The sequence below is a fragment of the Carassius gibelio genome, chromosome B1 (assembly GCF_023724105.1).
Source record: "Carassius gibelio isolate Cgi1373 ecotype wild population from Czech Republic chromosome B1, carGib1.2-hapl.c, whole genome shotgun sequence".
Lineage (NCBI taxonomy): Eukaryota > Metazoa > Chordata > Actinopteri > Cypriniformes > Cyprinidae > Carassius > Carassius gibelio.
The window spans coordinates 27,338,228-27,363,148 of NC_068396.1; the positions used below are offsets into that span (position 1 = coordinate 27,338,228).

At 37.7% G+C, this 24,921-nt stretch overlaps 2 protein-coding genes and 1 long non-coding RNA gene across 11 annotated transcripts in view; 1 reads left to right on the top strand and 2 right to left on the bottom strand.

Annotated features, from left to right (window-relative positions):
• Positions 1-5,874, bottom strand: part of LOC127948330 (glutamate receptor ionotropic, NMDA 2B-like) — a 94,140-nt gene extending 88,266 nt beyond the window's left edge. For all 3 annotated transcript variants that reach the window (XM_052544752.1, XM_052544751.1, XM_052544750.1), the window contains exons 1-2: positions 5,088-5,874; positions 2,693-3,331 (exon numbers count right to left, since the gene is read on the bottom strand). In XM_052544752.1, the coding sequence (XP_052400712.1) occupies positions 2,693-2,719 (27 nt within the window). In that variant the 5' untranslated portion in view covers positions 2,720-3,331; positions 5,088-5,874. The remainder of the gene's footprint in view (positions 1-2,692; positions 3,332-5,087) is intronic.
• Positions 4,395-6,196, top strand: LOC127948331 (uncharacterized). The gene is made up of 3 exons (XR_008152061.1): positions 4,395-4,522; positions 4,605-4,825; positions 5,905-6,196. It is a non-coding gene; the product is annotated as an uncharacterized LOC127948331 (long non-coding RNA).
• A 14,670-nt stretch (positions 6,197-20,866) lies between these two features.
• atf7ip (activating transcription factor 7 interacting protein) overlaps positions 20,867-24,921 on the bottom strand; it is a 36,506-nt gene continuing 32,451 nt past the window's right edge. For 6 of the 7 annotated variants that reach the window (XM_052545177.1, XM_052545178.1, XM_052545176.1 and 3 more), the window contains 8 exons: positions 24,831-24,892; positions 24,346-24,407; positions 23,563-24,228; positions 22,694-22,728; positions 22,532-22,589; positions 22,102-22,191; positions 21,968-21,996; positions 20,867-21,858 (listed from right to left, as the gene is read on the bottom strand). In XM_052545177.1, the coding sequence (XP_052401137.1) occupies positions 21,391-21,858; positions 21,968-21,996; positions 22,102-22,191; positions 22,532-22,589; positions 22,694-22,728; positions 23,563-24,228; positions 24,346-24,407; positions 24,831-24,892 (1,470 nt within the window). In that variant the 3' untranslated portion in view covers positions 20,867-21,390. The remainder of the gene's footprint in view (positions 21,859-21,967; positions 21,997-22,101; positions 22,192-22,531; positions 22,590-22,693; positions 22,729-23,562; positions 24,229-24,345; positions 24,408-24,830; positions 24,893-24,921) is intronic. The other variant, XM_052545175.1, reaches the window with a different exon arrangement.

A 24,921-nucleotide genomic window follows, 5' to 3' on the forward strand; every position in this document is an offset into this window, starting at 1 on the left:
TTACATTTGGATCTTTCAAAATTGTAATAGAATTTTTTTTCCTTGTATGACTGGATTGTATATATTGGACTTCAGACAATTTATTATGCATTTTTCATAAAGTATTATAATCATTTTTATTATTGTTATTTTTATTAATAAAACAATTCTTCTTATTCTTATTGTATTACATTATTACTCCATTTTATTTTTACTAATGATAATAAGTTTTACATTATTATCAACTTTTTTCTTTCCTTTTTTAAAACCATGTCTGCGTCTATGGATATGTTCATGGTACGAGCCAGCATTGGATATATTATTACATTTTATTATTAATAATTATTAATAACAATAATAATTAATTTACAGACCTTTACTGAAAAGTACACAACATACTTCACTTTTACTTTGTCTTCACTGCAAAAGTATGACGCAAATAAGCCCCACCAACAACACTACACATCTACCATGTTTCATCATCCATCCCTTCATCCCTGAGAGGTTTTTATTGACTATTATCCTTGTTGTTTGAAAACAAACATTTATACGAGTCAAATTTCCCCAGTTTTCAGGATGATAGATTAAGGCCCGTTGTTTGCTCATTCGGCACACACATACACCAGTGCAATGTCGAGCAGTACATCGTCAGCCAATTTGTATACACAAGCAAGGTGTCTACAGCGTAACTGTCATTATTTATGAAACAACGGCTGACACGAAATCAGATTTGCACCATCTCTGTGTAGCAGTTATATCGCTGAAAGTCTAGAATGCCCTCGTGTCCCTATGTTCCGTTGCCATGCCAACAGAGGCTCCGTTACCACACCAACAGAATCTCTGAGAGATGCTTCACTCTGAAAGACATTCCACACCGTCCTCATCCCTCTGGTCCCTGTCAATCAACATCAAGCTTGATTGTCAGCTGCTTCGACCCCACTGACGTGGGTAAAAAACGCTGTCACCTCACGTTTATCAGAAGCAGCGCATCTTAAGAAGACGATACGAGGGGGAAGCGTCATCAGACGTTTTCAAATCTGTTAACTACTTTCGCATTTTCCCAAGAAACAGCCTAACGGCGGTGAGGAGTGTCTCTGGAGCAGCTCGAGAAAAGAGAGCAGGGGAGTGAAAGGCAGCTCGACCTCTCCGTCTGTTTCTCACCCTATTTTCTTACCCCCTCTCTCTTTCTCAGTATTTATCACTTTCATTAACCCACTTAGCTACAATGTCTGACCCAGACCACGGACACATTACTCAAACTGGAAAGAAGGCAGCACGACCAAGAGTCATTTGGGTGAACGCCTGCATGAAAATAAGATAATGGCGCACTGAGGATCACAAACACACACATTCATTGAGACAACAGAAAATTACAGCCCTGGAAGGAAAAACAGACATGTGGTTAAGGCCTTCGAATAAGTGACAAAAGATAAAATGGCGATGAGAGAGAGTGAACGTGCGTGCTTAAAAGCACACATCAAAGATCGAGAATGGTTGGTTGACAAAGTTATATTATACTACCATTACTAGTTTTAAAATTGTTACAGTATATGTTCTAAGCAAATGTCCTGTATATGTTGAATATATCCTGCTAGATTTGTCAAAATGGGCAGCATACAATATAGTGAATATACGAACATCTCTTTTATGACTTATTATTTGAATGAACTGACCATTTGTGTAACACTTTTGCACCAAATCGATAAAAAAAAAGAAAAAAAAAGAAAAAAAAAGAAGAGGCAGTTAACCAAGATGTTAACTCAATGCCAGTTGATAGGTTAAACTAAGTGGTTTGGCCAGGTCCGTTTATGACCATTAGCACCATTCTGTGGGCAAAAAGCTTTTTCTATTTTTGATGGCCATTCAATTGAAGTAAAAGCTGCATTTATTTGATAAAAAAAAATACACTGTAAAAAAAAAAAAAAAAAAAATGGTCACTTTATTTTAGGGTCCAATTCTCACTATTAACTAACCATTAACTATGACTTTTGCCTCAATTAACTCCTAATTTGCTGCTTATTAATAGTTTACAAGGTAGTTGTTAAGTTTAGGGTATTGGGTAGGATTATGGATGTTATGCATTATATGTACTTTATAAGCACTAATAAACAGGCAATATGTTAATAATAGACATGCTAATAAGCAACTACTTATTAGTGTGAATTGGACCCTATACTAAAGTGTTACCAAAAAAATAAAAAATATTGTACTGGTAATATCTGCCAGGACATTACCCATTAATTTAACAGACACCTCCAATTACCCTAAAACACAACGTTTCAAAGTTCAACATTTGAAATACAGGTCAAATGTCTGTAAAAAGATCAATATGGAAATTCCTTAATATTAATAGGGTACATTATGCCATATTTGTACAGAATGTATTTCTTACTCTGAAGTTATATTGGGAAATTTTACTACAATTTAAAATAACATTTAGCTATTTTTATATATTTAATGTACAGTAGGTGGTTAAAAATAAGTCTTTAGTCACATGATGGTCCTTCAGAATTCATTCTAATATGCTGCTAAAGAAACATTTCTTTTCATTGACTGTGTTGAAAACAATTGTGCTGCTTAATATTTTTGTGGAAACCATTAACCATTTTTTTTTTAAATCTTACAGATCCCAAACTTTTGAATGGTAGTGTACACTATTCATTAAGTACTATAAAACCTCAGAAAGGAAAAGAAAAGAGAGTTCTTGCCTTACCTTGAACATTGCCAGCCCAACTCCCATTCGCTCTCCTCAACTCTTGCATGTTGATGTGAGCTGGGTCTTGTCTCTTCCTCTCATAGCCCTGGATGGAGGAGTGACCGACCTTTGAAGTAGTTTGAGAGATTGGCAAAGAAAACGTAGGACTGTTGTAGAGACCGTGGATGAAAGTGTTGGCCCCTACTGTAAATCCAGCCTGGATGACTGAGCACAGGTATTGTCTATCGAATCAAAACTATTAAGAAAAGTCACTCAAGAAAATTAAGAAAGATGCCTGGCTCACAAATGAAGACAAAATAAAAGACAAGTAAGACTTTGGATGTATGAGCTATGAAAACGATGTTCAGTCAATGAAGAAAAGCTAAGCCTTATATCAAATCCGTATAATAAATGTTCTTAAAATTGAAAATGAACAAGGATAAAGTCTACGTTGGCTACAAAATGTGATAGAAATTGAAAAAAGGACGAGAGTTTTCTTGATTAGTCTAAAAGTCCGTTTTGGTCTGTGAACAAGTCCACAAACTCTGGAGCTGCTTGCTGCCTGGTAGTGAAAGAGCTGAAGCAGCGACGTCTGGTCTTAAATCGCCATTGGTTCAGGTTTCCATGTACGTCCTTTGTTGGGTCCTTCTATTGACACTATTGGAAAAGAAGAGAACAGTATCTTCAGTATCAGCACGTTTTCTGGCAAATGATGTTGAGAAAAATGTCAAATTTGATGATGGCTTTGGAAGCTTTTCTTTTTTTTCCCTTTTTTTTTTTTTTGAGTAGATCTAACATGGAGTGCTCAACACTAAGTGCTTAATTGATATGTAATAGATGAAGTTTAGTCTATTCAGAGCCATAGAAAGGACATGCATGTTTCACAAACACACAGTAACACACTTACAAAGTCATGCAAATCAATTTATGTGTGACATTTTATCAGGTTACTTACCAGTCTAACTGTCCTGTGGCATTTCATCATTAATATTTGGATAATGTTTACAAAAATGTGGTACACAAGACAGAGGGCGAGTGCAAGCATTCAAAAACATAAGACAAGATGGTCGCCTCGATATGTCCATTTCGCCCAATAACAGGCAAGTGAGATGCTTTTTGGGTTTTTGTTTTCATACAGTCCATATATAAGAAAAATTGTGATGAAGATGATGAATTCGGGATGTCTACGAAAAATCTTTTAAAAACAAAATCTGCTAAAGCTAAATGTTAACTGACATTTCAAACCAGTCACCAAAAAGAAAGCACAAGCATATATAAACTAAATACAATGCATAGAAAATCAAATATCAGTGTGAATGGAAAAGGGAGTCTTCATTTGCGTCACAGTGTCTCTTCTTGGATCACCATCCCTTTCTAAGATTCATTTGAAATGAACTGAAAACCAAGGCAAAATCAAACTCTTGTCTCTTTTTTTATATTCAGAGGTAAATAAAAACTATATTCTATCAAATGAAAATACTAATAGAGAATATCAAATCAAAGAAGGCAGTTCTGAATTAAAATGATGTATAAAATAAAGTGCAAATGGTTGATAAAAGGAGGATAAATTAGGGGATATAAATAACTTAAAGTGGGGAGTGGAAAGTTTTCATTCTCTAATGAGCTAACGGTCATACAGTGGTCATGCACGACAGCTAAAAATAGGGACCCTCAAAGAGTAAAAAGAAAATCAAGAGCTTGTGATAAGAAGACGAGGTGACAGCCGAAAGGGGATAAATGGATGGATAAAATGAGAGAAAAAGCTGGTGAGCGCCAGCAGAAAATTAAACACTCAATAAAAAGAAGGAAGGAACATAACAACTCAAATGGACTCGAGCTCGCAAGCAGGTGAGACAAAAAAGCAAACCTAATCAATATTTGGAGCAAATACCAATCTATTATTCACAATTCAGATTTCATGTTTCACCAGCTCAGAGGAAGCTGCCAATAACACAAATCAAGTTCAAAATGTGTCCAAGAACCGCAAATTAAGCAGTCGCACCAACCTCACCCATCTCAGTCAAAGCAGAAGCTCAACTGAAATGTTTCTGCATTGACTTCTCAGCTGAAATAAAGGACATTGATGCTTGCACTGGACACTGGAGATGAATGGAGGATATTTGAGACCGGGCAGCCCAAGACCAGATGTGTGTAAGTGTGTTACTAAAGAAAGAATGACGGGAAACAAATGTCTTGCTGTTCATAAGTAAAATGGACAGGGTTGGAGAAGGGTCAAAATGGACATGGAGAAATGATACGTAATTCTTGATACCTGGCTGTCCATTAGTTTAATGCATGTGTGTGTGTATGTGTGTGTCGATGTGTGTTTTATGTGCATGTAAAGAGGGAACACACAAGTACACACACACAGACAAACAGAACGGACAGACACTAAACAAGCCGTTAAACCTACCTAGAAGAATATTAAAGCATCCAGGGAAAAAAAGAGTGATACGTGAGGGTAGATGGTGGAGGACTAAAAGAACTGTTTAAAAAAAAAAGAGAGAAAGAAAAATAATTATAAACTGATAAGGAGATGTGGAGATGGTTTTTGAGTCTCTTTCACAATTCTAACCCAACTTTCATTCAGTGAGCATCACACTTTAGGGATGGAGGGAGGGATGGAAAGAGGAGGGGATGATCGGAGGAGAGAGATGGCAAGGAGGGACAGGTGAAGGAATGAAGGGGGTCATAAATAGTAAAAAACGAGTGGTGGAGTAAAAAACAAAAGCAAAGAAACTTGCCCCTTCTTTCTCTTCTCTCCTGTCTCGTCATAAATAGACAAAATTATACACCATATAGATGGAGAAATAGATCAGGAGGCAAATGATGGAGAGAGCGAATAAATGAAAAGATGATGTGCCTCCCAGCACCACGATGAGAAAGAAGAAAAAAACAAAACGAAAGAAAAAAACAAATAGTCCAGTGCCTTCCGTTTTTCTTCTTCTCTTTTAATACACGGAAAGGCAGTCAGTTTGTTCCTGTCATCCAGTTGTTGCTTTAGTCCTTCTCTTTCTTTCTTTCTTTCTTTCTCTCTCACACTTTTTTCCTCTCTTTCTTTCTCTTGGCTTCTGTAGGAGTCCTCCGTTTGCAGTAATAAGTAATAGCCCTTTTCCACAGACAGTGACTGAGGCAGAACAGTAGGAAGAGGTGTAATGGTTGCAATGTCTGCCCAAGAATTCCACACATGGAGACTGAGCTCTCTCTCTCTCTCTCTCTCTCTCATGCAGATGGCGCGCTGGTGGAGTAGGTGTGAGGCAGATAAAGGAGAATGAGAGGGAGCCCTCTACAGGATAACTGCACAACTGAGAAACAGAAAGAAAGGAAGAAAAAGAAGAGCAGAGAATGTCTTCTCAATTCATTTCAGTCAAACTAAATATGAATGAGGCTGCAAACAGGATGCAAAGTTGTCATTTGAATTTGACACTATATAGATGTACATGTACCTATACATACATTTCTGTGCAGTTTAATCTGTAGTTCTGTAGTAATGTAACAAAGTAGCATTACTACAGTATTATATATATATATATATATATATATATATATATATATATATATATATATATACTCAAAATATATGCACATTTATATAATTTCTATAAAAATATTTATAAAAAATACTATATATATAAATATATATATTTAGAAATCTATCCATCTATCGATCTATCTGTCTATATATATATATATATATATATAGAGAGAGAGAGAGAGAGAGAGAGAGAGATTTTTACATTTATATAGATAGATATAGATAGATTTGCTGCTCAATAAATATTTCTTATTACTATAATCAGTGTTTAAAACATTCTGAAAACAGTGATACATTTTTCTCATCATTCTTTGATGTAAGCTAAATTAGTATATAAATTCTACCTAATAATAATTATTATACTAAATAATTATACTAAATATACTATATTTGGGATCTAAATTATGTGATTATTTATGTTTTGTTCAAAATAGAAATTAAATCTCTTTGATTTGTGACTATGTTGAATTTCCGCACAAAGCTTATTCCTCTTTATCATCCTGTGGTTTGTGCGCAATTCAATTAATATTCCAACTCATTAATTGAAATGCAGCCAATTCTTAATTCTGAACATTGCCCAGTCCTGCTCAGATACGGATCCTGTGCACTCCTCAATCTGTGATGAGTCTGAGTTTTCTGTGTAGATGTGAATGTCTGGTTCTCAGATGTGTGCTCTATCAAGGGCTCACTCTCTCTTTCTCTGGATTCTTGGCTTGAGCTACTGATCACTTGTGCTTTTGATCCTCCGTTTCTTGGCACCTGTCTTCCAATCTTTTTTTAAAACTCACACAGTCTGTCTGCCTGTTGCTGTCTGTTGATCATCTGGAAATAAACAAAAATTAAAGGAGAGTTACAGAAGGACTGTGCAATGGTGCAATTTGTGTGCATAAAGATCTTAGGATTGTTTCAATTGAAAAGGTTAAGGAATATAGTTTACCAACTCAGGCCTGACACGTGCCACTCTTCTAACTGGGATAAACTGATCCTAAAGGCTTGCACATCAATGACAGATTCCTAAATCATCCTAACTACAAATCACCAATCCTAAATACTAACCCTAGATCACTATAAAAGCGACATTATCCCTGTTTGGCATTCATGTAGCCAACGTACCATTTGAATAGAACTGAATCAATACTGGCTGCATCATTGATGTCATTTACTTTGAGGACGACAAAGACGTGTCCCCACCATTTTTCTGTCATGGGTAATTTCATCCACACTGTTTGCAGCAGCAATAACAGAGCTAAATTAAAATCAAACCACTTTCACTATTTATCCCTATTTCAACACACACAAAAACACTTAATGTGTAAACCAAATGAATTCGGTGCATCTTTTGAACTATGAAAGGTATGGAAGTTACATTTTTGACCCTCTTCCACTGTACTGTTTTGATTAGAGATACTTTGTTAGAAAATATAAGCAGCTGTATTCTGTATAAGTTTGACAGCAATTTTGGCACATATAGTCGTCATGTTGCCAAACAGATGGAGAAGAGAGCTATTTGAGCATTAATTGAATGTGTTATTTGACGGAGAGTGATGGGAAATAGATGGCTCATGCTCACCAATGGGATTTGTGCAGTCCCTATAAGAAGAAGGGTAATGTGAGAGAACAAGATCACCAGCTACAGTATTGTTCAAAATAATAGCAGTACAATGTGACTAACCAGAATAATCAAGGTTTTTAGTATATTTTTTATTGCTACGTGGCAAACAAGTTACCAGTAGGTTCAGTAGATTGTCAGAAAACAAACAAGACCCAGCATTCATGATATGCACGCTCTTAAGGCTGTGCAATTGGGCAATTAGTTGAAAGGGGTGTGTTCAAAAAAATAGCAGTGTCTACCTTTGACTGTACAAACTCAAAACTATTTTGTACAAACACTTTTTTTTTCTGGGATTTAGCAATCCTGTGAATCACTAAACTAATATTTAGTTGTATGACCACAGTTTTTTAAAACTGCTTGACATCTGTGTGGCATGGAGTCAACCAACTTGTGGCACCTCTCAGCTGTTATTCCACTCCATGATTCTTTAACAACATTCCACAATTCATTCACATTTCTTGGTTTTGCTTCAGAAACAGCATTTTTGATATCACCCCACAAGTTCTCAATTGGATTAAGGTCTGGAGATTGGGCTGGCCACTCCATAACATTAATTTTGTTGGTTTGGAACCAAGACTTTGCCCGTTTACTAGTGTGTTTTGGGTCATTGTCTTGTTGAAACAACCATTTCAAGGGCATGTCCTCTTCAGCATAGGGCAACATGACCTCTTCAAGTATTTTAACATATGCAAACTGATCCATGATCCCTGGTATGCGATAAATAGGCCCAACACCATAGTAGGAGAAACATGTCCATATCATGATGCTTGCACCTCCATGCTTCACTGTCTTCACTGTGTACTGTGGCTTGAATTCAGAGTTTGGGGGTCGTCTCACAAACTGCCTGTGGCCCTTGGACCCAAAAAGAACAATTTTACTCTCATCAGTCCACAAAATGTTCCTCCATTTCTCTTTAGGCCAGTTGATGTGTTCTTTGGCAAATTGTAACCTCTTCTGCACATGCCTTTTTTTTAACAGAGGGACTTTGCGGGGGATTCTTGAAAATAGATTAGCTTCACACAGACGTCTTCTAACTGTCACAGTACTTACAGGTAACTCCAGACTGTCTTTGATCATCCTGGAGGTGATCATTGGCTGAGCCTTTGCCATTCTGGTTATTCTTCTATCCATTTTGATGGTTGTCTTCCGTTTTCTTCCACGTCTCTCTGGTTTTGCTCTCCATTTTAAGGCATTGGAGATCATTTTAGCTGAACAGCCTATCATTTTTTGCACCTCTTTATAGGTTTTCCCCTCTCTAATCAACTTTTTAATCAAAGTACGCTGTTCTTCTGAACAATGTCTTGAACGACCCATTTTCCTCAGCTTTCAAATGCATGTTCAACAAGTGTTGGCTTCATCCTTAAATAGGGGCCACCTGATTCACACCTGTTTCTTCACAAAATTGATGACCTCAGTGATTGAATGCCACACTGCTATTTTTTTGAACACACCCATTTCAACTAATTCAACTAATTGCCCAATTGCACAGCCTTAAGAGCGTGCATATCATGAATGCTGGGTCTCATTTGTTTTCTGAGAATCTACTGAACCTACTGGTAACTTGTTTGCCACGTAGCAATAAAAAAAAATATACGAAAAACCTTGATTATTCTGGTTAGTCACATTGTACTGCTATTATTTTGAACAATACTGTATATAGCAGATTGTGAATAATGTGCTTTGTTAGTCCTTTTTATAACTTCTCTGCTGTGACCAGTTTGAATGTTATGTGCACAACACAAGATGGGGAGATTTGGTACAAGCAGTAACAGAGAAATTAGCTTTATACATTATGTTAAATCTATTTGACATTAACTTTTATGGTGATAAATCATTTATGTAATATCTGTTTCTGTACATAAAATCCATTCATCACAATAGGAATCTGCTTGAGCTGGAGTTTTAAGTGAGGTTAAGGGCTCATCATGCTGAATTTGCTCATATTCAAATGGATCTTTATGCTATTTCACAATAGATAATTAACCTTTTGCATGTAAAATTGTGCTGTGCAATTGTTAGACAGATTAAGTGTTCAAATTAACTTTTGACTTGTATATTATATGGTATCTTTATTATGCACTGTTGCTATCTGCTTTTCATTTCCAGTGCTTGTTAAGTCTGACGTCACGTAGCAGCGCTTCAGTGTCCAAACGCTGAAAACAACAAAAGGTGCTAATATAAACTCACAATGTGATAGAATACTAGCGAAAAAGTTATAATCTTAACCTTTAACTCCATACCGAAGTCCCAGATAGCCAGACAATGAAAATATAAATATAAAAAAAATATATAAAAATTATTTGTGTTTGGGACGCTGTGAGCACGGAGACTGTAGTGTATACCTAAGTTTGAAAGCGTTTAGCTTAAATTATTAATATGAATAAACAGTGCTCAAAAACGGCTGCTGAGGCCGTATTCTCAAGTGAAGCGAGTTGAGGCTTGGACCCGGAAGCAGCGCTTCTTACGTCATCACTTAACAACCGATTTATACTCTACTGAAATCACCCCAGCTATTATCGAATATGTTTAGTTGAACTATCACTCTTGTTTGCTCGAGGTAGCTTGAATGGGACATATGTCGAGAAAACTTATAAGCATTATACACTTACTCTGTCCGTTTATGAGTGGTCCAAAAAGGATTTTCACTTTACCGCCAAAACGCTCTCACCATTAACTCCGTCGTCACACCTGTTGAACGCTGTGATTGGATGAAATCATTCGGAGGGCGTTCCTTCTCATGAATAGCGTGCTCAGACTCTAATAACATATTCTGTTCTTCTCGGTTCATCCTACCAATCATAACTCAGAAAGGTCAACACGTCACATTCTCTGATGCTGCTCCAGCTTTAATTTAGAACGAAAATAAAATGTTGTTTAGAACGAAACAAAACTGAAGTTAGGCCAACTGATTAAATTTGAAGAAATAAATAATCATATACTTTGAAATATACAATATTCAAATACTACAACTAACTACTATCATTACATAAAATTGTATAATTGTTTCAAGAATGAGCCATGCTTACTCGATAACATTGCAAAAACAAAAAGGGTTCGTGTATTTTAGTTTTACGAAACTTGGATTATCGTATTATTCGTATCTCGTATTATTGTATTTAAAATACTACAGAAACTACAGAAACTCTATTATAAGGCTCTTTGTTAAATTGAAACTCCTTTTTACACGGTTTCTAAAACTGATCAAACTTAAGAATGTATTTTTGCAGAGATGTATCAAACATAGACCTACTACAATTTTGTCATGAGCTTGTGACTGAATGAATCTGATAGGCTAGTGACAATGCCCCTGAATTTTTGAGATACCCCTACCGGAGGTAGAACTAAACCCAACAATGTTTTTCCTCATCTCTAAGGTCTCCCATATATGAAATGGATTCTTGGCTAAAAATATTTTACTGCTAAGATTGTTAAATTAACAGATATTGTTATACACCACAAAACCAATAAAGGACTAAAATATAGCCTGTCCGTATGGGAGTTAAGGCATATAAACTAATGCAGATCAATCACACAAGCTCTGAGAGCTTTGAAACTTGACATGTTTGTAGTCAGGAAGTTGATTTAACTACTAGAAAAGACTGGATGTGAATATCTTGATGTATGGAATAAATAGAGACATGTAAACACATATCTAAAATAAGCGGACATGCACAAATTCAATATCTATGCAGAATGTTTTCATTTACTTTGTGCTTGCTTTGCCTGGCATTATCATAGAAACACATATGATGGCTTGTTGGAAAGGTGGGGTTGTGCTGAATCCAGCAATACCAAATATGTAAATATATGATAAAAGAGAAGTGTTCTGTCACTCAATTTATGAGGTGTCCAAAATGAATGAAAATGGAACACTGACATAATTGAGTCCAAACCCATTCATTATCATTCATTATCAGTGGTGAGAAGAATGTTGAGAAATTCAAATATAAGAGACATCAAAAAATATTTAATATGGCACCTTGTACTATATGGAAACAAAGATTGAAATCGAAAGATAACACCTTACCATAGCACAAACAGGAGACCAGGAGTTTTAACTTAATGAACTTTTTAATAAAACTATAACTTAACTTCACACAATACAACTTAAATTACTGTCTTAAATAAAACAAATGGCAATCTAACTAAAGAAACAAACACTCTTCGAGGAAATGAGCCCTGTCTTCTCAGGCTGTTTAGTTTATTTTCTAGCAGCAACCATTTGGAACATCAACTGCTTTTGGTAACCATTGGAGAAGGATCTGGCTGCAGACTTGCACTTGCACTCTCAGACACTGCTTCAGCTAGCGACGTCACTTGCAGTCTTTATTTTTTATTTTGTTCTATTTATTGATAACTTTTTGTTTAAATTTCCCAACATTTTATAACAGTTGCCATGTGGCGAAGACAAGAAAAAATAAACTAAATTACAATGTCAATTGCAATCGCTACTTGCACTCTCCGCTACCTGTGACATCACTTGCAATCAACACATCTTGCATGTTGCCAATGGAGACAAGATGCTGTGGTGGTGATTAAACAATTAAAACTAATTTAGTACTATAACATACAGGGTCCTGCAAGAAAAAGACAAGCACAGACCTTGGCCACAGAACAGCAGAATATGAACGCAATGCACAAAGTCTTTCGTTAAGCGTTTTCCTCCTGTAGAAAAAAACTAACACTTAATGTGGCATAATGTATTCAGACACATTATGTTCAATTAAAAGACCAAATTCGATATATAGTTATTATTCAATGTACTACAAGGCAAGCAGATGGCTATGAACACAATGTGCAAACTTTGTCCTCCCATACAACAAAACGCTTAATGTGGCCTAATAACAGAATTAAGATGATAAAGACAATTTAGTAGGCCTAGGCTATATGTCTTGTTGTTGACTAAGTATATACAGACCAGCAAATATGAACGGGCATTATGCATTAAGTGATTTTAAAAGGATCAACTCCGTACAGGCAAGCAGACGAGTACAGAACGCAGTGCGTTAAATTGTACATTAAACGTTTTCCTCCTATAGAAAATAATTATAAATAAAACACATAATGTAGGTTAATGGACAAAGACAGTGATATAAACAAGTTGTAGACAGTTTATTCTATATGGAAAAATGCTTAATGTGAAACTTTGCGTGTTGCGTTTATTCTGGGCTCACCTGCTTGCCTGTACATATTAGTTATGCATGTTTTTTTTCTATGCTTAGCTAGAGACTTTGTGCAAATGTTCATATTCTGGTGTTCTGGCCATGGATTTGCCGATCTTGTCTTTTTCTTGCAGGACCCTGTACGTTATAGTACTAAATTAGTTTTAATAATTTAATCACCACCACAGCGTCTTGTCTCCATTGGCAACATGCAGGATTTGTGTTGATTGCAAGTGACGTCACAGGTAGCGGAGAGTTCAAGTAGCAATTGCAAGTGACATTGTAATTTAGTTTCTTTTTTCTTGTCTTCACCACCTAAATGTTGGGAAATTCAAACGAAAAGTAATAAAACAATTCAACAAAACAAAAAATAAAGACTGCAAGTGATGTCACTAGCGGAAGTGCAAGTGTCTGAGTGTGCAAGTCTGAGAGTGCAAGTACAAGCCTGCTGCCAGACTCTCTTGAAACATTTTGGGGTCAACCCCCCATGATGTTACAACTGCAACACACCACTCATCCACATTGTCATCAGTGACAAAGTGGGTCATATTTGGACAGTCAGGGCAAGAGCAAAACCCTGTGCAGGTCAAGCCCACAGAAAGACACTGGCATTTGGTGGCATCGGCACAGTTTCCATCTTTACAGTAGAGGTGGGTGAGGTCTCTAACTCCTTTAGGTGCTGGTGCCTTCTGGAACATCACAGATTAAATGCAGCCACCTTCTCTGAGCCTCCATCCTCTACCAACTGGGTTCCAGAGAAGAGTTTTGGCCAGGTGGCTGTAATGCCACACTGCTGTTTGGTACACGGCTCTCAGCACATGTTGCTGGAAGCCATCTTCTGTTGGGGGTAGATTTGCTGCTGACACCTCAGCTCATCCAGGTTGGTGCTAGGATGCCCATCTTGGTGCCTCTTCTTTGTCTTGCAAGATCTTTGATTGAGTGTTGGTGGTCATATCTATCAAAAACTATAACGACACAGCTGTTACCTTCCTTTCCCATTAAAGTTGCAATCTTTTTCCAGACACACTCACCCAGGTCATTGTACGTTTGAAAGGCTGAATCATTGAGCATTTGAAGAAGATCCATGCCATCAGTGATATATGCTGATGGTTCTTTTACACTTGGCAGCTGCTGTTGTCTTCTTTATGCTTCCATCATCAAAAAACAAAGAGGGTGGGACAAAATCATGTTAAATCTGAGAAACAAGATTTTTATGACTTGGAAGCGGGGAGATACGAGGTTATGCACTCATTGATAAGAATGATACAGACACAGACGTCGCTGCAGCAGAGTTCATCAAAGTCTGCGGTCGTGTCGAGCCTTTTGACAAGAGATAAGGCTTTACGGGGTAACTAAACCCCTGGTCAGAGCCTGACTCCACCCACTGGCAATATTTGAAAAATGCTGAAAAGTGGGCAGAGCACAGCGGAGATAGAGGGGACAAACCAAGGGCAGGGCTGAGCCGGTGGGGCGTGAACCTGAGACCCTCAGTGACAGATTAATTGACAGCTGCTGTTAGAGTCGCTAAAATGGAGAGTGACTCTAGTGACGCAAGTAGTTTTGCAACAGAGCGTTCATTTGAAGAAGAGGACTTTTCTCCCCCACCTTCACCTGAAGTGGAGGATGTCGAGGTGTCTGAGGACACAGGGCCAGGGCCTGAGCCATATCAATTCAAGCCACTGGCTCAAACTGCGGTCTTAACTCCCGGATTCTGATAGGCATCCGATGATGATAGCGAAGCAGCCGTGCAAGAGAGAATGGGGTCAGTCTCCGAGTAAGGCACTGCGTCGCTTTTCAGCGTGAGCTGTGTGGAGCATTACCGAAGCATTACAGCTATGGATTTTTAACAAAACAAGCCTACTCAAATGTATCTAACCTAACGATTTTCATTTGTTATTGTAAGAAATAAAAAATAAAAAAACAGAGTTATGCAAAGATAGGCTTACTTGGCGCCAGTAGACAGACCTTTTTTCTCCCATAAATAAAACCTGTTAGCCTACTTGGGGCATTTTACATGCATAGTGCCAACTTTGAGTCAGTAAAATAATAATAAAAACAATAATTTAATGCTGGTATCCAAAACATTTAATTCAATACAAGTAGAATTAGAAATTAGATACATTTTAAAACTTCAATGCACATGTATAATAAGCCTAGTAATAATAACCCTAGTACTATCGATCATAACATACTTCTACAGAGACTGGAAAACTGGGTTGGGCTTTCTGGGATGGTACTCAAATGGTTCAGGTCATACTTAGAAGGGAGAGGCTATTATGTGAGTCTAGGAGAGCATAAGTCTAAGTGGACGTCCATGACATGTGGAGTGCCACAAGGGTCAATTCTTGCACCGCTCTTGTTTAGCCTGTATATGCTTCCACTAAGTCAAATAATCAGAAAGAACCAAATTGCCTATCACAGCTATGCTGATGACATCCAGATTTACCTAGCCTTATCTCCAATTTACTACAGCCCAATAGGAGGATCTTTGATGACATCTTTGTATGCATACGCGAGTGGTTGTGTGGCAACAAAACAAACAGTATGGCGGGCTGTAAAGACGCAACGAGCACTTTCAAGTGAGTTAAGGCCCGTTCACACCAAGCACGATTACTATAAAGATAACTATAAAGATAACGATATTAGCATCCACACCAGCGAACGATATTGTCTGTGTATTTTAAGCGGACGCGGCACGTCTGCTGCTTTAAATTCTCGAGCTCATTACAGCAGGATTGATTCTGATTGGTTGGCAATGTTTTATCGTTCATCAGGGGGAAAAAAATCATTCTGAAAGTGATTCCAACGATATAGTTTCTCTGTGCCTTTATCGTTATAATTATGGTGTGGACTCTGCTATTCTTTAATATTAAGAACGATTTTTAGAACTATATCTTTATCGTTATCTTTATAGTTATCGTGCTTTGTGTGAACGGGCCTTTAGCGGGCAAAATCCTCAATATATAAGCACTTTAACATCTGAAGACCGGAGGAGGTTTGGAGAGAAGCTCAAAATTTGTATTGGTGACCAAATCGAAGCTATTCAAAGCCCATATGAGATCTGGGATGACAAAAAACGTTGGTCCGACACGCCCGTGTCTTGGCCACCAATCTGCTGGGGAGACATTTATTCTTATTTAATAGAAACCCCTGGACCCTTCACTCATGAAAGATTAAAGGCTTTCAAAAGTCTGAAGGCCTATGATTATTTTGTTTCTCGAAAAGTTGGGCCAATCTTTTCTGCCAAACAGAAAGCAGTGATCGTGCTAAAAGCAGAGGTTAGACCTGGCCAAGCAGAGTCACAGCATGATTCGCATCTCCCGTGGGTGATCGCCAAAGAGAACGGCGAAATAATCACTGCTCACTGCGACTGCAAATCCGGGTAAGTCTTCATTGATTGGTGTTCTTATTTACTTATTTATTTACTGAAAATGTAGTGACTGTTGTACCAATTCAATTGTTTTCAGTGTGAGACTTTCAATGGCGTCTGTACTAATGGTGAAAAATTGTATATCACAGCTTACACATTTCTCCTTCTTTCAAATCCAGTCTTGGAGAAACATGCAGTCGTGTAGCAGCTTTAATGTTTAAAGTAGAAGCAGCTGTCAGGATAGGACTTACAAATGCTGCATGTACTAGTGAGGCTTGCAGCAAAGCACAGCTACAGAATGATGTGAGGAACATAGTCTGGGTTTGGGACACCTGAATCAGAAAGCGAAAACATATGACTCGGTTGATTTGACTCAGTTTTATTTATTTTTATTCAATCTTCTATAAATACATAGTCACTAAGACTTACCATGAACAAAATGTGCCTCACAAACTCGATCAAAAGCTGCAGGCTTTCTTCGGAACGTCCAGGTTCAATCGCCTAATTGCACGCAACCATTTCTTTCATTTTTCGCTATCCTTTTCGGAGGGAATTCGAAAAAACTTTATCAGGCCCCCAACTAAGCATATAATCGACCACACAGCAAGAGTGAACCATCCTCTTCTCTAAATCCTCCTCCAAACGTGCAAAGCAATCAAATTACAGGTATCTAGTGGTGTTTCCTGCCACACGATTCCCATGATGCAACGCGACAAACATAAACAATGACGTCACAAAAGATCCGCCTATTGACTCCCTCTGCCAATGCATTGATAAAATTAATAGTTGGATGTGCCAGAGCTTTCTTCAGCTAAACAAGGAAAAAACTGAAGTCATTGCATTTGGAAACAAAGATGAAGTGTTCAGGGTGAATGCATACCTTGACTCTAGGGGTCAAACAACTAAAAATCAAGTCAGGAATCTTGGTGTGATTCTGGAGACCGGTCTGAGTTTCAGTAGTCATGTCAAAGCAGTAGCTAAATCAGCATACTATCATTTAAAAAACATCGCAAGAATTAGATGTTTTGTTTCCAGTCAAGACTTGGAGAAACTTGTTCATGCCTTTATCACCAGCAGGGTGGACTATTGTAATGGGCTCCTCACTGGCCTTCCCAAAAAGACCATTAGACAGCTGCAGCTCATCCAGAACACTGCTGCCAGGATTCTGACTAGAACCAGAAAATCTGAGCATATCACACCAGTCCTCAGGTCCTTACACTGGCTTCCAGTTACATTTAGGATTGAAGTACTTTTACTCGTATATAAGTCACTAAATGACCTAGGACCAAAATATATTGCAGATATTCTCTCTGAATATAAACCTAACAGAGCACTCAGATCATTAGGATCGAGTCAGTTAGAAATGCCAAGGGTTCATACTAAACAAGGGGAGTCCTCCTTTAGTTACTATGCTGCCCGCAGTTGGAATCAGCTTCCAGAAGAGATCAGATGTGCTAAAACACTAGTCACATTTAAAACTAGACTCAAAACCCGTCTGTTTAGCTGTGCATTTATTGAATGAGCACTGTGCTATGTCCGAACTGATTGCACTATATTTTCACTGTTTTTTATGTAAAATCATTTTCTAACTGTTTTTAAATTCATTTTAGTTAAGTAGTTTTTTTCATAATTTTAAAAGTTAAAAAATTGCTTGTCTTTATTTTTATTATTTTTCTTCATGATTATTTTACTTTATTTTATGTAAAGCACTTTGAATTACCATTGTGTATGAAATGTGCTATATAAATAAACTTGCCTTGCCTTGCCTAGTAATAAGTAGACATTTAAAATACATCAATAACTGATATCATAGTTTAAAACAGATAAAATCAGAGTTAAGGCTTGCTTTATGTGTTGCTCGACGAGGATTTCTCAATCGTTGCGACTTTAAATCCTGAGGACACAAAATGCCGTGGAAGCTCCTGCCGCGGAGTGAAGAAGAGGTGGAGTTACGAGGATTCTCAGACAGTTGAAGTGTCCGATGGAGTTAAGAGATTTGCTCTCAATCTATTTTCAACACTTTAGATTGTTTACCACGTGGGGTTTGACCAATAGCATTGAATTGTGAAAAAATATGAAATAGACAAAATTTGGACATGCGAGGATTCTGCCCGTTAGTGACGATATTTTAATAAAGGTGTTCCATTCCAATGTTAGCCAGATTCAATTGGATCTGTGGTTCATATGAATTGTATAGTATACTGTGCCTTATGAAATGTATCATTATTAAATGTATCATAAATATATATCAGCACTTACCTAATGTAAGTTACTTTGCAGTAACCATGAATTTGTCAACATTCTTCTCACCACTGATAATGTGATTTGGACTTGAGGCTATTTTGTCCAGCGTTCTTTCATTTTGGACACCTCATACATTGAGTGACAGAACACTTCTCTTTTATTATATATTTACATATTTGGTATTGCTGGATTCAGCACAACCCCACCTTTCCAACAAGCCATCATATATGTTTCTATGATAATGCCAGGCAAAGCAAGAACAAAGTAAATGAAAACATTCTGCATAGATATTGAATTTGTGCATGTCCGCTTATTTTAGATATGTGTTTACATGTGTCTATTTATTCCATACATCAAGATATTCACATCCAGTCTTTTCTAGTAGTTAAATCAACTTCCTGACTACAAACATGTCAAGTTTCAAAGCTCTCAGAGCTTGTGTGATTGATCTGCATTAGTTTATATGCCTTAACTCCCATACGGACAGGCTATATTTTAGTCCTTTATTGGTTTTGTGGTGTATAACAATATCTGTTAATTTAACAATCTTAGCAGTAAAATACTTTTAGCCAAGAATCCATTTCATATATGGGAGACCTTAGAGATGAGGAAAAACATTGTTGGGTTTAGTTCTACCTCCGGTAGGGGTATCTCGAAAACTAAAGCACTTTTTGTCCATTTGTCACTAGCCTATGAGGCACAGACTGTTTAAAAAGGTCTGAAGTCTGAGATGCATTTTGTTCCGAAATTGCTCTTTTCTTTGCCTGCCCCCTGGTGGCCAGTCTAGGAAGAACATGTAGGTCAAATCTGCTCGGTGCAAACTTCACTAGTGCAATTCCGATTATTCTCGTTATCTAGAGATTACAGTTTTTCGTTTAATATCATTTTCATTCAATTTAATTATATTGTGTAGGACTTTTCAGAATACATATTTACACAGAATAGTGTCTTAGATAACAGCAGCCTCTTCTGGTAGGCAAATGAAAAAAAAAATAATATTGACATTTGTGTTGGTAAATAAAATGCACTGGTGAATGCTGATTATCTTTATTTTTTTTTAGATCTGGTTAAACTGAATAAACTGAGAATAAACGTGTTCACACAAACAAATGGACATCTAGGCAATAGCACATCACAATACGCAAGTTGTAAAGTTATGAAGGCACGAACAAACATTCCTGCAACATGCATAGAGAATATTCTGCAACCTTTTTAATATTTGTGAGGTGGATGTTAGACATGTATTCTCAAATATCCAGACTTTTGACTAATGGCACGAAGTCTGGTCCACACTGAATGTTTGCTCCACTCAAAGACCATTCAAACATCCATGTAAAAGTTTTAAAAGCTGCGGTAGGTTTTGTGAATTCAGTCTGTAAATGATCTGAAGCTTCTCCTGGATGTTTGATGATTTGCAAGTTTTTTTTCTCATGTTCTGTATTTCTTCTTCTGTCTGAGAGGAACTTCCTTAGCTACTACACTGTAGTATATAGCTACAAGGCTCCATCAGATTTGGTTTTCCTTATTAATCTTGACACACCGCCAAAGATATACCCGATTAATCTAGTCTTTTTTGGGGGTTTTTTAGCATATGCTGACCTTGCAAGGGTTCAACAGTTATTGGAAACACTGTGATTACGTGTTTTTGTTATATGCAGATCTCCATCAAACTTTGCATTAGTGTGTTTTAAGCTATGTTAACTAATAAAATAACTTTTAAAAAGGTTTGGTTTTATTGCGCCAGTGATGGTCCTTCAAAAGAAGTGTAAAATATTATTTAAATATCCTATATTTAAGCAACATATCACTAAGGGTAAAATAAGACCTTCCACATCACATCTTGGGATAGTTGTAATAAAGGCCTTGGGACTGTGGTATTGATGTGGTGCCAAAAGCATTCTCAATGTTCCTGGAACTCAGGGATTCATTAGTCGTGTAGCAAATGGCCATGTGGCAGAACTCCGATCCAATACGTGAACAGAACAGAGGCACTGCCATGAAGCTGAACGGGAGCTTTTCTTGTGACTTCTCCCTCCATTGCTAGACTGAAATCGTAAAACAACAGATAACAATTCAAAGTCTGTGATAAATCAAAAGTTAAGGAAACATGCAGATAATTAAAAGTATATTACAGTGATTAAAAAACAAAAAAAAAAAAAAAAAACTGCACATTGGATCCATGCATGAACAGTTTGAAATCTTTCTAACAGGGTCTTGTACATGTCATTCAATAGTTTGTATTGTAGAGTAAACAAATGAAAATGAAACCTTTTTAAATATATCAATACTTTTATTGAGTGTCATTTTGCAGTGTCTGGGTACCAGACAAAAAACATTACAAAACCTTTAACACCCCAGCTTTCCTGTCCTGTAGCTAATGACCGAGATCTATAATGGATAAATCGGTGCAATGTATTGAATATCATTTTATTAAAAAAAATAAAAAATAAAAAAAGCGAGAGAAAGAAATTCAAAAACAATACTTAACTCTGAACATTCTGCACAAGGAAAATACAATTTCAAGCACAATTTAAGTCTGATAGTTCCCTCCTTATTGTAAAACAACAAAAAAACAAGTTGAAACAAATAGTGTATGCGTGTCTGCACTGATGATTATTTGTATTTCCATTTGCATTCGACAACCTATTTAAATTCCCTACAATTCCTAACACAAAGGCAAGACTAAACCAGTGGTCTGCGCATAGTTAACAATTCTGTAACAATTACAAATCTGCCATCATACTTCCGTCGGCCAGATCCTTTTGAACCACCCCACTCTCATCTGGAATTATTTTAGGATGACGTAGAGGATGCTGAGTTAATGACGTCAGTGCACTGCGGTTCACAGAAAGGACCGAAGCGGCCATACACATCCTTGGCCCTGACGGCAAAATAATATGTGGACCCAGAAACAAACTGGGTCAAGGTGCATGCCATGGGCAGCGGCAGAGCCTTGACCTCCCCGATCTTCTTCCACAGTGACTGAGCCGAAGCCCCCGATGCTGCCCCCTGGTGGTCCTGGTGATAGGCGTACAGGTGATAGGTATCTACAGCCGCGCAGTTGCGGTCAGTTTCTGCCACACACCAGGACAGGACGATCCCGTTTTGGCTCTGGACGCGGGCCAGTTTGAGCTGGGGCTGCTGTGGAGGGGATGTGTGGGCAGCCTCGGGGGGGAGACGTGCCGGTGGTGATGGTGCCAGTGGTAATGGAGGAAGAGTGGTGGAGGAAGAGGAGCTTGGACGGGATAGAGATGGAGAATCCTGAGAGAACAATGAGTGAAGGGAAGAAAGATTATAAGAGGCATAATGTTTTAAAAATATAAATGTTAAGTGTATCATCATTATAATGTTTGTATGGCAGCACACTCACCACAGAGGAACGTTGTGCTGATCGAGCTCCTGAACGAGGGAAAATATAAAACAAACAATGTCAGCATACAGCTCTGAATGTTATAACTACAGGCAAAAAGTAAGTGGGGAGAAAAAGATCTACTTTTCACCCACCAGCATTAGTGGTAGAGCTGACTAAAGGAGGAGGCCCAGATGCACGCTGGGTAGTGATGGGAGGAACAGTGGCCTTCTGGACGCCTGTCACTGGATAACAGAAAAAATTAAGAAATATAACTAACTGGTAGGTTAAAGAGGAGGAGGTATAACTAGTGATGAGAAAATTTAGCAGAGAGACAAATACTGGATTGAACACCATGCTCAAGTTATTTAGCAACATTTTTGAGAAAATCTGGTAATCTAGAAATCCACACAATCTTTTTGGGTGAAGGTGAAAACATTCCCTTCTGAAGTGACTTTTATGTGAGCTGTTCATCTTCAAACATCGCTACAGTATTAACAGACAATGGACCCTTTTTTATCTGGGAATTTTTGTTAATGTAACTGGCTCCTTAAGGCTGAGCAATAAACAGCAGCTTTGTTATACCTTGAACATCATCATCATCTTCTGTCAGATCGATCACAGAACCTTTGGGCCGCCCGGTCTGTAGAGAGGAGTACAAATTAGTTATAACCTACACTTGTTTTTTTTTTTAAGTGGTATTTGAAATTATATTTTAAACTACATTTACAATGAGACATTGCTTACCTGAGAGGGTGTTTTCGGTGTTGAGGCCTGATTATCTGTTTTAAATGAGAGAATTAGATTATGAAACAGCCCATACAATTTTCAAATATACATAAATAGTACTATATAATAAAAGCAAGCAATGAAGCAAGCAATGTGAGAATAATCAGGCAAAAACAAAAACATTATGATTAATTTACATAACTGCGACAGACTGCAAAAGCTTTATATGCACATTAAGAATCAAGATCCTCCAAATCCTTAAACTAGAAAATTAAAACCACTCAAACATTTAAATTCTGTCACTAATTACTCGCTCTCATTGCGTTCTAAACCCCTAAGACCTTCATTCATCTTCAGAACACAAATGTAGATATTTTTGATGAAAACCGAGAGCTTTCTGACCCCGAATAGACGGCAGTTAATGGCCCGGAAAGGTAGTAAAGACATCATTAAAATAGTGGTTCAACTGTAATTTTAAGACGCTACAAGAATACTTTTCATGCATAAATAAAAAATAATAATAATAAAAAAAAAGACGACACTTTATTGATGTCTACTACCTTTCTGGTCCATAAAAAAAAGGGAAAAAAAGATAGAAACTTCACATATTTAATCAACAATATTTTTTGTGTTGCGAAGATGAACGAAGGTCTTACAGGTTTGGAACAACATGAGTGAGTAATTAATGACAATTTTCATTTTCGGGTGAACTATTCCTTTAAATTTTTTTATCAAAGTATTTAAATAATTCAGTATTATTACTTGCATTAAATATACAGTAACTTTGTGCTATATCCCTCAAAAACCTACAAAAATACAAAAAATAAAGCCCCTTCCATTTAGCCGCTATTATAAAAGGAGGCCAGATGAGAGCTGTTCTGTTATACCTGTCTTTGAGGCCAGCGCGGAAGCCGATGGTGGACCAGCTGCAGCTGCCGCTGATCCTGTCGCCGCAGGTCCTGTGGTTCCTGGAGAAGAAGCCGCTGTACTCACTCCCACAACAGCAGCACACTGTGTAGGCGTTCGGGCTGTAGTCACAGATATCCCTGTGCTGGGTGAACTGACAGTCCCTGTGCCACCCGGATACACAGCTCTCGCTAAGGACACCACCGGAGCTGACGAGGTCGAGGAAGATGAAACAACACTGCCCACTGGTTTTTGGAGGATGAAGGTGGTAGCAGGTGTGGTCATCTTTGCCTTATTGTTGCTACTAACCGTAGACAATGACGACACTGGTATTAAACCGACACCATTGGCAGTATTAACCAATGCCCCGCTTTGCCCATTTGCCATCGCTAAAGGCAGCTGAATCAACAGAGGCTGTATAGACACTGACTGACCCCCCGATGTTGCTGGGGTGTTAGTCATGACCCCTGTACTGGGTCCAGTCTTTAGTAGTAGGGTGCCTGTCTGAGACTGGCCAGGCAAAGAGGTGGATGAGGGAGTGGAGCTGGTTGTTGTGGAAATGATCTGTAGAATGGGTGCAGGAGAAGCTAGCGCAGAGGAGGTTGGCGTAGTCGGTGTGGACAGAGGTTTGGGCTGGGCTGGGACTGCTGAAGGACAAAAGAAAGAAAAAGAGTTTTAGTTTAGTTAAGTTTTAGTTTGAGTTTAATGAAATATTACTTTGAGAGGTCAAACAAGAACTAGAACTAAATTACTAAAAAGCTCACCAGTTGAATTAGATCCAGTGGCTGGACTGGACAGTTTGGGATCCATTGTGGTTTTAACAGTCCTGTAAAAAGAACAGAAATGGTAGAGAAGCATTAAAATAATGGCAAAAGCACAAGCATTTCAAATGTTATTTATTAAAGCTTTTTAAATGACAAATTGCAGCACTAATATGTGCAGTTTTAACAATTAGTCTGTGATTAAGTGTCTACAAGGCTTATTTGGTTAGCTAGCTCTTTGTTTAACTCGAATGCTGAACTGTATAGCTGCTGGCAAGTTAAGGGCCAGACACAGAAAACGCATGATTGCATTCAATTGTACTTTTTGTTGTTTTTCTATGTAAACCTACAATAGAGGTACATCTTTGACAGCTGAATGTGTGTCTTTTAATGATTATTTTAATACTTTTTGGAAAATAAATAAAGTAATGTTTTGCAAAAGTGAAGGATCTTGTGAGGATAGAGGTTGATAAGTCAGATATTTTTACCGTTGCAGTGTAGTCATGTTGGATGCGTTGTTGGCCTGAGCAGCAGCGGCGGCAGCATGAGCCTGATTAACAGGAAACAGTGCATTTTAAT